The 14,297-nt window shown below is 35.0% G+C and overlaps 1 protein-coding gene across 3 annotated transcripts in view; it reads right to left on the bottom strand.

The window, feature by feature from the left end:
- The window catches only part of LOC111061862 (cationic amino acid transporter 2), a 62,626-nt gene that overhangs the window by 24,718 nt on the left and 23,611 nt on the right, over window positions 1-14,297 (bottom strand). For all 3 annotated transcript variants that reach the window (XM_039440617.1, XM_039440618.1, XM_039440619.1), the window contains exons 3-7: window positions 14,033-14,161; window positions 10,863-11,123; window positions 6,127-6,276; window positions 3,134-3,258; window positions 2,150-2,247 (exon numbers count right to left, since the gene is read on the bottom strand). In XM_039440617.1, the coding sequence (XP_039296551.1) occupies window positions 2,150-2,247; window positions 3,134-3,258; window positions 6,127-6,276; window positions 10,863-11,123; window positions 14,033-14,161 (763 nt within the window). The remainder of the gene's footprint in view (window positions 1-2,149; window positions 2,248-3,133; window positions 3,259-6,126; window positions 6,277-10,862; window positions 11,124-14,032; window positions 14,162-14,297) is intronic.

Consider the following 14,297-nt stretch of genomic DNA (forward strand, 5'->3'; position numbering starts at 1 on the left):
TGCCCTTCTTACACTCTTACACTCCCAACAACACAGTAATAGCAGACAGTAGTCGACAGTAATCGGAGAAGAAATTTGGAACATAAACGACCTATACCTTGGGATATCTTCTTATGCTATCTTTTCTCTCTGGTAAAACTTACATAAGGAATAAAACTCAATTCGATTCTATTCTTTTGAACAGTTTATCATTCTATGATGGATAAGTATATAAATAAATGAAGAAATAAAATCGATATACCTAGCAAAAAGTCCAAAAGTTCCTCCAATTGCAACAGTCCATTGGGCGTAAGTCCAACCCACTTGTGAGAAGGCATAAGGTATAGGAGCATTCACATCCTACAAAATATTCAGATAAATAATTAGTAAGAAATAATAGTTTTCATTAACTTTTTGTGTAGTTGAGAAGTTGATATTGTGGTTATTATTCATATTGAATGAAAAAGACAAAGAAATTGTCAAAAAACCACAGATTTATTGATACTTAGAAAGATCGGTTTCGGTTATTACACCATTGTCAATCTCTGATAAACTAAAACTAAATACAAGAGCAGCAGAATTTATACTAGTAGGCGAGTACTGCTTGTTTTCTTGGTTCTTATTTTGTACTGAAAGTAAATTTTGTTATCATGGCGATTCTGTCGCTCAAACCGCCATTTTGTCACACCGTTGAGTGGGAGGAGACTGTCTACCTGGGCAAATGGCAGGCGTTCATGCCCTTGACCAATAGCAGTATTCGCTTACTAGTAAAAGTTCTGCTGCTCTTGTATTTAGTTTTAGTTTATCAGAGATTGACAATGGTGTAATAACCGAAACCGGTCTTTCTAAGTATCAATAAATCTGTGTTTTTGACAATTTCTTCGTCTATTTCATTCAATACTTTTCGAACGAGGAAGTGACTGTCTCGTTCATATTATCATGTACAATAACAATAGTGTAGAACTTCAATCACAGCTGTTAAGCTACTGAAGTTCTTTTCTTTTTTTCCATCATGATACTGTTTCTTTATAATGATTACATTGTAAAAATATTTGTAAAATATGTCAGTGTTGTGAATAAATTTCAATTTCAATTTCAAAAATTTCAAAAAAATTTTCATTAAATTCTGATTCGTTTCGGTAAATTTGAAAGATTGTTGTTTTTTGAAAGAAGAATCAGGCGGTTTTTCAGAAAAAGGGAACTATTTTCATTGAAGTTTAAATAATTTCACAATAAAATTACCAACCTGTAAATAGTATGGAAGTAGCATGGTAAGAACTGAAGCAACTCCAAAATAAGCCAGGAAAATGATTGTCAGCGAAATAATAATCGCTAAAGGAATTGCGCGTTGAGGATTTTTAACTTCTTCTCCTATAAAAAATTACATTAGATTAGATTAAATCACGCTGCACCTTCTGTAGGATACCTTATATTCTAGTAGTTGTTTTGGTGAAGCTATGTGACGCTGGCAGTCTCTCATACTGTGCCCTTCTTACACTCTCACACTCCCAACAACACACTAATTATAGACAGTGTATAGGGTGTTTATGTTGCAAATGTGACTGTTAACTGAAGCCGATAGTCCTAGTAGTGGTTTTTGGTGAAGCTATGTGACGCTGGTAGTCTCTCATACTGTGCCCTTCTTACACTCCCAACAACACACTAATAATAGACAGTGTATAGGGTGTCTATGTTGCAAATGTGAGTGTTAACTGAAGCCGATAGTCCTAGTAGTTGTTTTTGGTGAAGCTATGTGACGCTGGTAGTCTCTCATACTGTGCCCTTCTTACACCCTTACACTCCCAACAACACACTAATAATAGACAGTGTATAGGGTGTCTATGTTGCAAATGTGAGTGTTAACTGAAGCCGATAGTCCTAGTAGTTGTTTTTGGTGAAGCTATGTGACGCTGGTAGTCTCACATACTGTGCCCTTCTTACACTCTTACACTCCCAACAACACAGTAATAGCAGACAGTAGTCGACAGTAATCGGAGAAGAAATTTGGAACATAAACGACCTATACCTTGGGATATCTTCTTATGCTATCTTTTCTCTCTGGTAAAACTTACATAAGGAATAAAACTCAATTCGATTCTATTCTTTTGAACAGTTTATCATTCTATGATGGATAAGTATATAAATAAATGAAGAAATAAAATCGATATACCTAGCAAAAAGTCCAAAAGTTCCTCCAATAGCAACTGTCCATTGGGCGTAAGTCCAACCCACTTGTGAGAAGGCATAAGGTATAGGAGCATTCACATCCTACAAAATATTCAGATAAATAATTAGTAAGAAATAATAGTTTTCATTAACTTTTTGTGTAGTTGAGAAGTTGATATTGTGGTTATTATTCATATTGAATGAAAAAGACAAAGAAATTGTCAAAAAACCACAGATTTATTGATACTTAGAAAGATCGGTTTCGGTTATTACACCATTGTCAATCTCTGATAAACTAAAACTAAATACAAGAGCAGCAGAATTTATACTAGTAGGCGAGTACTGCTTGTTTTCTTGGTTCTTATTTTGTACTGAAAGTAAATTTTGTTATCATGGCGATTCTGTCGCTCAAACCGCCATTTTGTCACACCGTTGAGTGGGAGGAGACTGTCTACCTGGGCAAATGGCAGGCGTTCATGCCCTTGACCAATAGCAGTATTCGCTTACTAGTAAAAGTTCTGCTGCTCTTGTATTTAGTTTTAGTTTATCAGAGATTGACAATGGTGTAATAACCGAAACCGGTCTTTCTAAGTATCAATAAATCTGTGTTTTTTGACAATTTCTTCGTCTATTTCATTCAATACTTTTCGAACGAGGAAGTGACTGTCTCGTTCATATTATCATGTACAATAACAATAGTGTAGAACTTCAATCACAGCTGTTAAGCTACTGAAGTTCTTTTCTTTTTTCCATCATGATACTGTTTCTTTATAATGATTACATTGTAAAAATATTTGTAAAATATGTCAGTGTTGTGAATAAATTTCAATTTCAATTTCAAAAATTTCAAAAAAATTTTCATTAAATTCTGATTCGTTTCGGTAAATTTGAAAGATTGTTGTTTTTTGAAAGAAGAATCAGGCGGTTTTTCAGAAAAAGGGAACTATTTTCATTGAAGTTTAAATAATTTCACAATAAAATTACCAACCTGTAAATAGTATGGAAGTAGCATGGTAAGAACTGAAGCAACTCCAAAATAAGCCAGGAAAATGATTGTCAGCGAAATAATAATCGCTAAAGGAATTGCGCGTTGAGGATTTTTAACTTCTTCTCCTATAAAAAATTACATTAGATTAGATTAAATCACGCTGCACCTTCTGTAGGATACCTTATATTCTAAATTTCTTACATTATTGAACAAATTGATTAAAATAATAATACTAGTAGTTCTGAGAACAGTAGACCTCGCGCTCAGTAAAGTACAATGACCTGTTGTTATGTTTTCTCAAAAATTAATTGACCGAGCGAAGTGAGGTCTAAGATTCAAGTCGACGGTTTGGCATTTCTCTTAATGTTTAAATGTTTATATGTTGCGCATTTACGGCGAAACGCGGTAATAGATTGTCATGAAATTTGACGGGTATGTTCCTTTTTCAATTGCGCGTCGACGTATATACAAGGTTTTTGGAAATTTTGCATTTCAAGGATAATATAAAAGGAAAAAGGAGCCTCCTTCATACGCCAATATAAGAGTAAAAATCAGGCTATAGAATTATTCATCATAAATCAGCTGACAAGTGATTACACAGATGTGTTGAGAAGCCTGTATTTCCATAAGGTCTATAGTTTCAATCAGGTACTTGTGGATGAGAATACTGTGTGAGGTCTACTGTTCACAGAACTACTAGTAGAGTTAAAATCAGACTATAGAATTTATTATTCATCATAAATCAGCTGACATGTGATTACACAGATGTGTGGAGAAGCCAGTCTATTGCTGTATTTCCATAAGGTCTATAGTTTCAATCAGGTACTTGTGGATGAGAATACTGCGTGAGGTCTACTGTTCACAGAACTACTAGTAGAGTTAAAATCAGACTATAGAATTTATTATTCATCATAAATCAGCTGACAAGTGATTACACAGATGTGTGGAGAAGCCAGTCTATTGCTGTATTTCCCATAAGGTCTATATTTTCAATCAGGTACTTGTGGATGAGAATACTGCGTGAGGTCTACTGTTCACAGAACTACTAGTAAATAATTTATCAATTTAAAATGTCTTGAAAAAAAATCCTAAATAATCATAGAGCTTTCTTTCCTATCGTACCGTGACGTGTCGTCCCGGAATGTGAGTGTGAGCGCTGTTATCAAGTCTGGCTGCCGTCGATACGCCAATCCAATCAACCCATCAGAGAACATTCTGTGTTGTTGTGTTGGCGAAAAATCGGTGTGTTGAAATTAACAAAATGAACTACCATAATGCTGATTTCCAACAAACTTCATTTCTCACTTTTCATGATTTTAGAAATCAATTTCTTTTCAATAATATTTGTTGCAATTTCAATCATCAGATTAAAAAAGAAAAATGCAAAAAAAATGTTTTCTATCAATAACTCCAAACTCCAAACTAGAATCATGGCCTCAGCTTATGTAAAGACAAAGTTAGTAGACAACTGTCTGCTAACGTTGATGGAGAGAAACATTTTCAAGATGTTCGATGTTTTTGAACGGGTGATATTATAGTCCACAAGATGTTCGATGTTTTTGAACGGGTAGTATTATAGTCCACTAGACATCTGATTTATGAAGAATAATTCTATAGTCTAATTTTCACTCTAATATTTGATTTATGAAGGAGGCTCCTTTTTCCTTTTATATTATCCTTGAAATGCAAAATTTCCAAAAACCTCGTACGTCGATGCGCAATTAAAAAAGGAACATACCTGTCAGATTACAAGAAAATCTATTACCACGTTTCGCCGTAAATGCGCAACATATAAACACTTGAACATTAAGAGAAATGCCAAACCATCGACTTGAATCTTAGACCTCACTTCGCTCGGTCAATAACTAGTAGTTCTGTGAACAGTAGACCTGGCGCTCAGTGAGTTACATTGACCTGTTGTTATGTTTTCTCAAAAATAAATAAATAATTTAACAATTGAAAATGTCTAGAAAAAATCCTAAATAAACATAGAGCTTTCTGTCCTATATCGTACCGTGACGTGTCGTCCCGGAATGTGAGTGTGAGCGCTGTTATCAGGTCTGGCTGCAACTGTCTACAACGTTGATGGAAAGATACATTTTCAAGATGTTCGATGTTTTTGAACGGGTAGTATTATAGTCCACTAGACATCTGATTTATGATGAATACTTCTCTAGTCTGATTTTTACTCTAATATTTGCGTATGAAGGAGGCTCCTTTTTCTTTTATATTATCCTTGAAATGCAAAATTTCCAAAAACCTTGTAAATACGTCGACGCGCAATTTAAAAAGGAACATACCTGTCAAATTTCATGAAAATATATTAACGCGTCTCGCCGTAAATGCGCAACATTTAAACATTAAGAGAAATGCCAAACCGTCGACTTGAATCTTAAGGTGCGTACAGATTTACGCGCCACGAACATGAGCAAAAAAAAAGACCTTATGGAAATACAGCAATAGACTGGATCCTCCACACATCTGTGTAATCACTTGTCAGCTGATTTATGATGAATAATTCTTAATTCTGATTTTTACTCTAATATTTGCGTATGAAGGAGCCTCCTTTTTCCTTTTATATTATCCTTTACAAAATTTCCAAAAACCTTATATATACGTTGACGCGCAATTAAAAAGGAACATACCTGACAAATTTCATGAAAATCTATTACCGCGTCTCGCCGTAAATGCGCAACATTTAAACATTAAGAGAAATGCCAAATCGTCGACTTGAATCTAAAGGTGCGTACAGATTTACGCGCCACGAACATGAGCAATTCACTTTTAATCAGCTGATGCCAGGCTTTTTATATCTATATCAGATCTTATACCGTTTCTGTAAAAATACAGATATAGTCAGCTGATTAAAAGTGAATTGCTCATGTTCGCGGCGCGTATATCTGTACACACCTATAGACCTCACTTCGCTCGGTCAATAATAAAAAAAAAAAAATTGAGAAAAATAATTGGAAACTGAATAATTGATAACTTACCAGTTGTGGCAATACAGTCAAACCCGACATAACCATAAAAACAGGTGGCAGCACCTTTTATGGTGCCAAATATTCCATATGGTAGAAAACCACCTTCCCCGGCCCATTCTGGAACCTGCGCTTTGGGTATTTTCCAGTTTGTAATGTCAGCTGAAAAAAAAACAAAAACGAGGATCAGAAAGTGAAGAACTATGAAATAATATTATTAGAGAAACGATATTAGGCTACCAAGTAAAATTATTAGAAATCAGCCAAAAATAGTGTCATGTAAAATGAATATCGAGGACCGAGCTTCGCTCTGGAGTACAAGAGCATAAAAATTGTATTACGAAAGAAGAAATTATCATAACATTCATAAAAAAATGTTCTATCTAATCACAGTATATTGATATTAATTCCCAGAGGAATGCAAAAATTTCCCTCACAAAGGCCCAGTTGCACAAAAGCCGGTTAGATTTTAATCCTGATTAACTTCACGTGAACCAAATGAGAGAAGACCATTGCAAAAAGATGGATCTACTGGAATTAATCAGGATTGAAAATAACCCGGCTTTTTTTGCAACCGGCACTAAGTACCTGATTGAATGATTACAAAAGTTCAACAGCTGAGTCATAATTTTGACACAGTCCCACACACACGAACTCGCTCACTCACTTCCATCACCAACAGACGACGAAATAATAATTATTATCAGCTGTTTTTCCAAGGATGAATAATAATTATCCTGTTAATGTTATGCAGCGAGTTTTCCCAGGGATGAGACCTAGTGCAATCGAATCTTTATATTATAAACCTGCTATGTTCTGAATTTCGTGAGAACCATTAGAGCCGTTTACGAGATCCGGTGAAATACAAACATATAAACATCTGAACATACAAACATCTAAACATATAAACAGAAGTTGCTCGTTTAATAGTATAGGTCTAGAAATAAAAAATTCGACTGAGTCGAATTATTTTCAATAATTAAATCAGTTGGAATTTTGTCATGCACATTATTACACAAATTATTGACATGTACAAATTAATAAAAGCCAGTAATTGAACGAGCGTAAGCGAGTTCTCACTTTTCAGAATTTACTGAAGGCCAAAGTCGTTGTCCGTCTGTTTGTATGTTCTACAATAACTTTAGAAAGAATTGATCAATCAGCTTCAAATTTTGAACACATATTCTTCAAACCTTTTTACAGGTCAAGTTCTTTGGACAACAAAATTGACTCACTCCTTCGTCCTTTTTCAGGATATGAAAATAACATTGAAAGTGCATATGAAAATAAATTGTCGTGATTTATCAGCTGAAGAATTCATTGCCTACAATTACCACAGTTTTTCCATTCATTCATAAAATCAGCTGAGGCTATTTGGGAGCTATCACACAGACAGTCCTCCATGCGCTGACACATGGTATTTGTACTGGTTGATATACAACAAAATTTACAACTTTTACATCAACAAACAGATACGGGTTGAGATATCAATGTGCGGTTTCCGCCATTCATTTTCTCTTGGAACTCTCTTTTTTCTGACCTCGTTATCATAAAATAAAATTAATTTGGATTCATATGGAGGACAAAGATTTAGAAGCGACAGAGTATTTTTTCATTTCAAATAGGATCCCCAATGAAACCTACTGTCAAATTATTCTTGTAAAAGAAATATTTGGCTGTTTCCATAATTTTCACCAAATCTGTATAATCGAAAGTTGCGGGTTTCAATAGTTATTTGTGCAACTAGTGCGCAAAGTGTCAGTTTGCTGCACCGAAAGAAACGTTTACGCCCGAGCCGTAGGCGAGGGCGGAATGGTTTGTTGAGTGCAGCAGAGGAACTTTGCGCACGTATTTCACATTAAGTTTTTCCTACAGTTACCATTGAATATGAAAAGTGAGTAATTATGGGTAAAATTGCCTGAAATCCATCAAATGTTTTTCTGTGTAATTTTATTATTGATAAAAACCTTAATCCTAAAATCCTAAAGTCCTCGTTGTCGTTGGTTATAATATATAATGAATAATAATTAGCGCGTTGTGCTTGGTTGCACCTCTGCTCACTATAGCAGCCACAGCAGTCACTGTTACCAACTTCATTTTGATTTTGCTGCACTGTTGCTCCATATAACCTACTAAGTATTTTGCGTTGCCATGTTGCAAATCTGGAGTGCAGAAAAATTTTTCCCGCACTAGAGCGGAAAAGTGATTCTTTGCGTTCTGTAAGCAGTGCAGCAATGGCCACTTTTCAACGTAACTGTAGGAAAAGATTATAATGCAACAGTGAAGCGAGGTCTCTAGACACATTGTTTATTACTTTCCTTGCCCTATTACCATAGGTAAGGAAAGTATTGCTTTCCAAAAAAATTTAAGGTACTCTAATTTCATGTTTTCTATACGTTTCAAGGTCCCCTGAGTCCAAAAACATGATTTTTGGGTGTTGGTCTGTGTGTGTGTGTATGTGTGTGTGTGTGTCTGTGAACACGATAACTCCATTCCTAATTAACCGATTGACTTGAAATTTTAAAGTTAAGGTCCTTATACCATGAGGATCCGACAGTAAGAAATTCAATAAAACTCAATTCAAGATGTCGGGAAAAATGGCGGATAATTATTAAAAAACGTTTTCTCACGTTTTTCTCGAAAACGGCTCTAATGATTTTCTTCAAATTTATACCATGGATAGCTATTTATAAGCCCTATCAACTGACATGAGTCTCATTTCTGAGAAAATTTCAGGAGCTCCGTAATATTCTTGAGAAAAATGGCGGATAATTACTAAAAAAACATGTTTTTCACGGTTTTCTCGAAAACGGCTCTAACGATTTCCTTCAAATTTATACCATGGATAGCTATTTATAAGCCCTATCAACTGGCATGAGTGTCATTTCTGGGAAAATTCCAGGAGCTCCGTAATATTCTTGAGAAAAATGGCGGATAATGACTAAAAATCCATGTTTTTCACGGTTTTCTCGAAAACGGCTCTAACAATTTTCTTCAAATTCATACCATGGATAGATATCCATAGGCACTATCAACTGGCATGAGTCATTTCTGGGAAAATTCTATGAGCTCCGTGATATTCTTGAGAAAAATGGCGGATAATGACTAAAAAACCATGTTTTCTCGAAAACGGCTCTAACGATTTTCCTCAAATTTATACCAAGGATAGCTATTTATAAGCCCTATCAAATGACATGAGTTTTTTCTGGGAAAATTGCAGGAGCTCCGTAATATTCTTGAGAAAAATGGCGGATAATGACTAAAAAACCATGTTTTTCACGATTTTCTCAAAAATAACGTGACCGATTTTTTTCAAATGCATACCCTGTATAGTTATTCATCAGCTCTATCAACTGGCATGAGTATTCTTTCTGGGAAACCAATGGGGGTCCACCCCATCCTTGGGAAATGGACTTAGTAACCTCCTTCTCGTGCATGAGGTAGGTAGGTAGCGCAGTTCATAAAAAGAACACATAGTCGAGATATTTCATCTGTAGAACAGCTGTTTTGACGACTTTAAAAAAATGATGACTAAAAAAATCATCGAATTTCACAATTCACACAAAGAAAAAGTACTCTGAAAACAATTATATATACACATATACAGAAGTCTGATCGTAGTTTCAAATATGAGCAAGGAAAGTTGTGTGAGTGTACCACACCAGATATTTGTTTACTGTTTTAAAGGGACAGATCCAAAGGTTCATAGAACCCCACAAGTCAACCGAAGCTTATTGTGTTCCCAAGTAGTATGTTAGTTAGGCAAACCAATACCTGTGTCCTTTACAAGAACCAGGAGTTTTCCCCTATACTAACATCCCATTCATCACCTGGTTGCAATCCTTGTCGCAATCCAGTGTGATATGCTTGGCAGTCTCTTCAGACTGATTAGTCCTCGTGACCTACGTGAGTTCCACTCCTGGCCTTTTTTGAAGGTCCTACCGCTGAGGAAGGGGTGGCCAAGCTGCCTCAAGGGCGCCCGGCCTCCCTTGACTCAGCCCCTTGACCCACATTTTGCCTGGATTTTCACCCATCTCTGGTCTCTCTGGTATTTTGGTATATAATTTCTGGTATTTTGGGAGAGAGTTAGTGGGAAGGATATTTTAAATATTCTTTCCGAAGAATGGACATTGATATGTCCAAAGCTCCGCCAATTTATGTAGATGCATAACAATATTATCTACAGTTATCACAAATTGCTTTTTTCATATCATATACAGTTCAATAATTATTTTCTTAGTCTATATTATGTAAATTCATCTATAATTTTGCTGTATTGTAAGCTATTGTATATAAGTGTATAAGCCAGTATATATTGTAATCTACATAAATAAAGTACTCAATCAATCAATCAGTCTCTTGGGTTTTTTCTTTTTACCCCTCCGGAACTTCGCAGGGTCAGAAGCCTCACCTCTCCCACGAAGTTTTGCCGGAATGGCCGCCCTTCTCTGAGCGGTGGTGAGTTTTGGTCTCCACCCACAAACTCGTGACCTACGTGAGTTCCACTCCTGGTCTTTTTGTAGGCCCTTGCGCTGAAGGAGGGGTCTCCACACACATATTATTATTGATTAATAAAATTACTTAATCAAATTGATGCAACGAAGCGACTGGCAGAGAATAGAAGAGAGTGGAGGGCTGCTGCCATATGGAAGGACCTGCTTACGAGCAGAAAACTACAGACAGATAATCAAATTGAATATTATATTAGGTGATGATAAATACTATTATTATCAGACATCTGAAATTACCTTTGAAAGCTCCAAAAATGATCACAAATAATACGACAGATATGTTGACCAAGGTTAGGAAATTATTTAAAATCATCGACTCCTTGAGCCCAACAGCCAATGAGAAGCCAAGAATCACACAGACTGTGAATGCAAAAAGGTCGAAATATTCTGATAGAAACTCAGACTCAATTGATATAATACTTCTGAAGTATTTCTCCATCTGTCCGTCCATTAATGAGTCTAAATATAGACTTAGGCCTCTTGCTACGCTAGCTCCACCTGCAAAAAAATTAAAGATTTATTAAAACTTAATAGTACTTTAATTAATACATTCAGGCAGGTTACACACAATAATAGTATATAGCTATTAAGGCTGTGCAAAGGCTAAAATAAACTTTCTACTCGTGATATTTTTCAAAGTTTTTCGAAATGTAGCTAGTAATTTCAAGCTATCAAAATAAAAAAGTTTTCTCAAAAAAACATTGTTTTTCTAATCATTACTTTTTGAGATATGAGCGCCTGAAGTTTAAATTTTTTCAAACTTTCATTATCAAACGAAATTCCAATTGAATGCTGTAATTCACCCCGAAGACTTCTGCTACTGCAAATATTGACAACAGGGTCAACAGCTAGATGGTAATTCGATGAGCGCTACTATTCAAAAATTATTTGTCACCCTGGGAGTCGAACCCAATTTTTGAATAGTAGTGCTTTATTTTCATCAACTATTGTCAGACCGGGCTGACAAATAATTTTACTTTCCTTGCCCTATTACCATAGGTAAGGAAAGTATTGCTTTCCGAAAAAAAGTGTGTGTGTGTGTGTGTGTGTGTGTGTGTGTGGTGTGTGTGTGTGTGTGTGTGTGTGTGTGTGTGTGTGGTGTGTGTGTGTGTGTATGTGTGTGTGTGTGTGTGTGTGTGTGAGTGTATGTGCGCCTGTGTACACGATATCTCATCTCCCAATTAACGGAATGACTTGAAATTTGGAACTTAAGGTCCTTTCACTATAAGGATCCGACACAAACAATTTCGATCAAATGCAATTCAAAATGGCGGCTAAAATGACGAGAATGTTGTCAAAAACAGGGTTTTTCGCGATTTTCTCGAAAACGGCTCCAACGATTTTGATCAAATTCATACCTAAAATAGTCATCAATAAGCTCTATCAACTGCCACAAGTCCCATATCTGTAAAAATTTCAGGAGCTTCGCCCCATCAATGCAGATATATTCCAAAATTATCAGGCTTCAAATACAATTGAAACGAAAAAAATCAAGTTGAGTAGATTGAGCATGAAAATCTCTACAATTTATGTTGAGTAACATTTTCACCTAAAATTGAAAATAAGCTTTAAATTCGAGAAAATGTGATTATTCAATTGCAAATTATTGTTGATTCTATTAAATCATTCACTATGAAGAGATAGCAGACCTCATGTGAGTCTCCAGCGTTATTGCCCTGTCACCAGCTGGCTCAAATCTTTGAATAGTAGACTTTAGATGCGCGGGAACACTAGCGTCAGGTGATGAATTTTCATAGCGGCAAGGAAAGTTGTGTGAGAGCGTCACACCAGATTTTTTGTATAGTAGCGCTCATCGAATTTGCATCTAGCTGTTTACCCTGTTGTCAATATTTGCAGTAGCAGAAGTCTTCGGGGTGATTTACAGCATTTAATTGGGATTTTCGTTTAATAATAATTATTAATAAGCATTTGCACAAATTCAACTTTCAATTTATTTCCATCAGTAGAATTCTTCAAATTTTTAGTGGGTCAAGTTTTAACTTAGTCAAGTTTATAATTAGATCCTTGCAAGATTTACCTGCTAGTAATAATTAATTAATTATTAACTTATTTTTATAAAAATTAATAATTGAGGCAGCTTACACATTGGTGTCATACGACATATTAACACTTTAGTAAGGTCCATGTTATAATGGCAGTATTTGATCAACATGGGTGTTGCTATCCTTGTCTATCATTCAACAAAACAGATATCGCTATCTCTCTCTCGCTTTGCAATGTTGCCTATTTGCCAGAATATTTTATATTTACTTTTGACAGTGACTGTACAAAACTGACCAAACCATAATCTCAGTCGCCATTTTTCTCTTCATTCTATCAAAATACTTGAGTACACAAGTCGTATAATTGATTTAAAATGTATTTTTGAAACAATGAAATAATTTTTAAACATTACCGTATGAGAAACACAAATTAAAATACCTGAAATGACATTTTAAAAGTTGATAACTAACCATCCTAGACTTCATCCATGCTTCAGTTAGCCTACCCGTATAGGTTAGACCTACTCGTACCGGTATAAATAATATTGAAAAGTTATTTCAGAATTAATCCATTGAAATTACTTATTTTTAAATGGGATTTCTATTATTTTTAAAGGAAATTGGTATAGAATAGAATACCTACCAAATAACTCAATTTCTGTTGTTTTGAAATTCAGATTGTTGTATCACAGCTTTTCAAATTAGCCGCCATTTCAGGTTTGTATAAAAATAAAAATCTGATCTCAGTCATGAAAGCAAATTTTTTGAATCAAATTATGAAAAAATATATTTTCTTGATCAATTTGACATTAAATTGATTATTTTATCAAGGAAATGATAATTATTATTACATTAAATTTAATGGGATGAATTGAGTAACAGCTGTGTACACTCAGTGGCAAAATGGAGAGACTTGGCAACGTTTTTCTCCTATCTTTCTTCACTGCCATTATAACGTGGACCTCACTATAGTAACAGTATAGTGAGGTCCACGTTATAATGGCAGTATTTGATCAACATGGGTGTTGCTATCCTTGTCTATCATTCAACAATGTAAAATTAATGATAAAATATTTCATGTATGAGAATTAAAATTCATTATGATATTATGGAAAAATATAATTCCTTCTTGATAAAATATAATTGATTATTTTAAACGAGAATGAACAGTTAATATTAAATTAATAAACCTGTATCAGCTACCGTCTATAGAAGGCATTGACAGGACAGAGGTTCGGCAACGTTGTCCTCCTATCTTTCTCCACTGCCATTATAACATGGACCGCACACAATAGAGGAAAAGAATAAGGTAGATAAAGAGGAAGAAGTGGAGGAGGAGGAGGAGGAAGAAGAAAAACAAAATTTATAGAAATTTATAGAGTAAATTGTGAATTTTCAACTCACCTATTACATACTCCATAATTAAATTCCATCCTATGATAAAAGCTACAAATTCTCCTATCGTTACATAACTATAAGCATATGCTGATCCAGCCTTCGGTACCCGAGCTCCGAATTCAGCGTAACATATACCTGAAAAAATAAAATTTACCATTAATTAATTTAATTCATTGAGAAATTAGAAATTTCTTAAAGAAGAAGAAGAAGAAGAAGAAGAAGAAGAAGAAGAAGGAGGAGAAGGAGGTGGAGGAGGAGAAGAAGAAGAAGA

This window comes from Nilaparvata lugens, chromosome 14 (genome assembly GCF_014356525.2).
Source record: "Nilaparvata lugens isolate BPH chromosome 14, ASM1435652v1, whole genome shotgun sequence".
Lineage (NCBI taxonomy): Eukaryota > Metazoa > Arthropoda > Insecta > Hemiptera > Delphacidae > Nilaparvata > Nilaparvata lugens.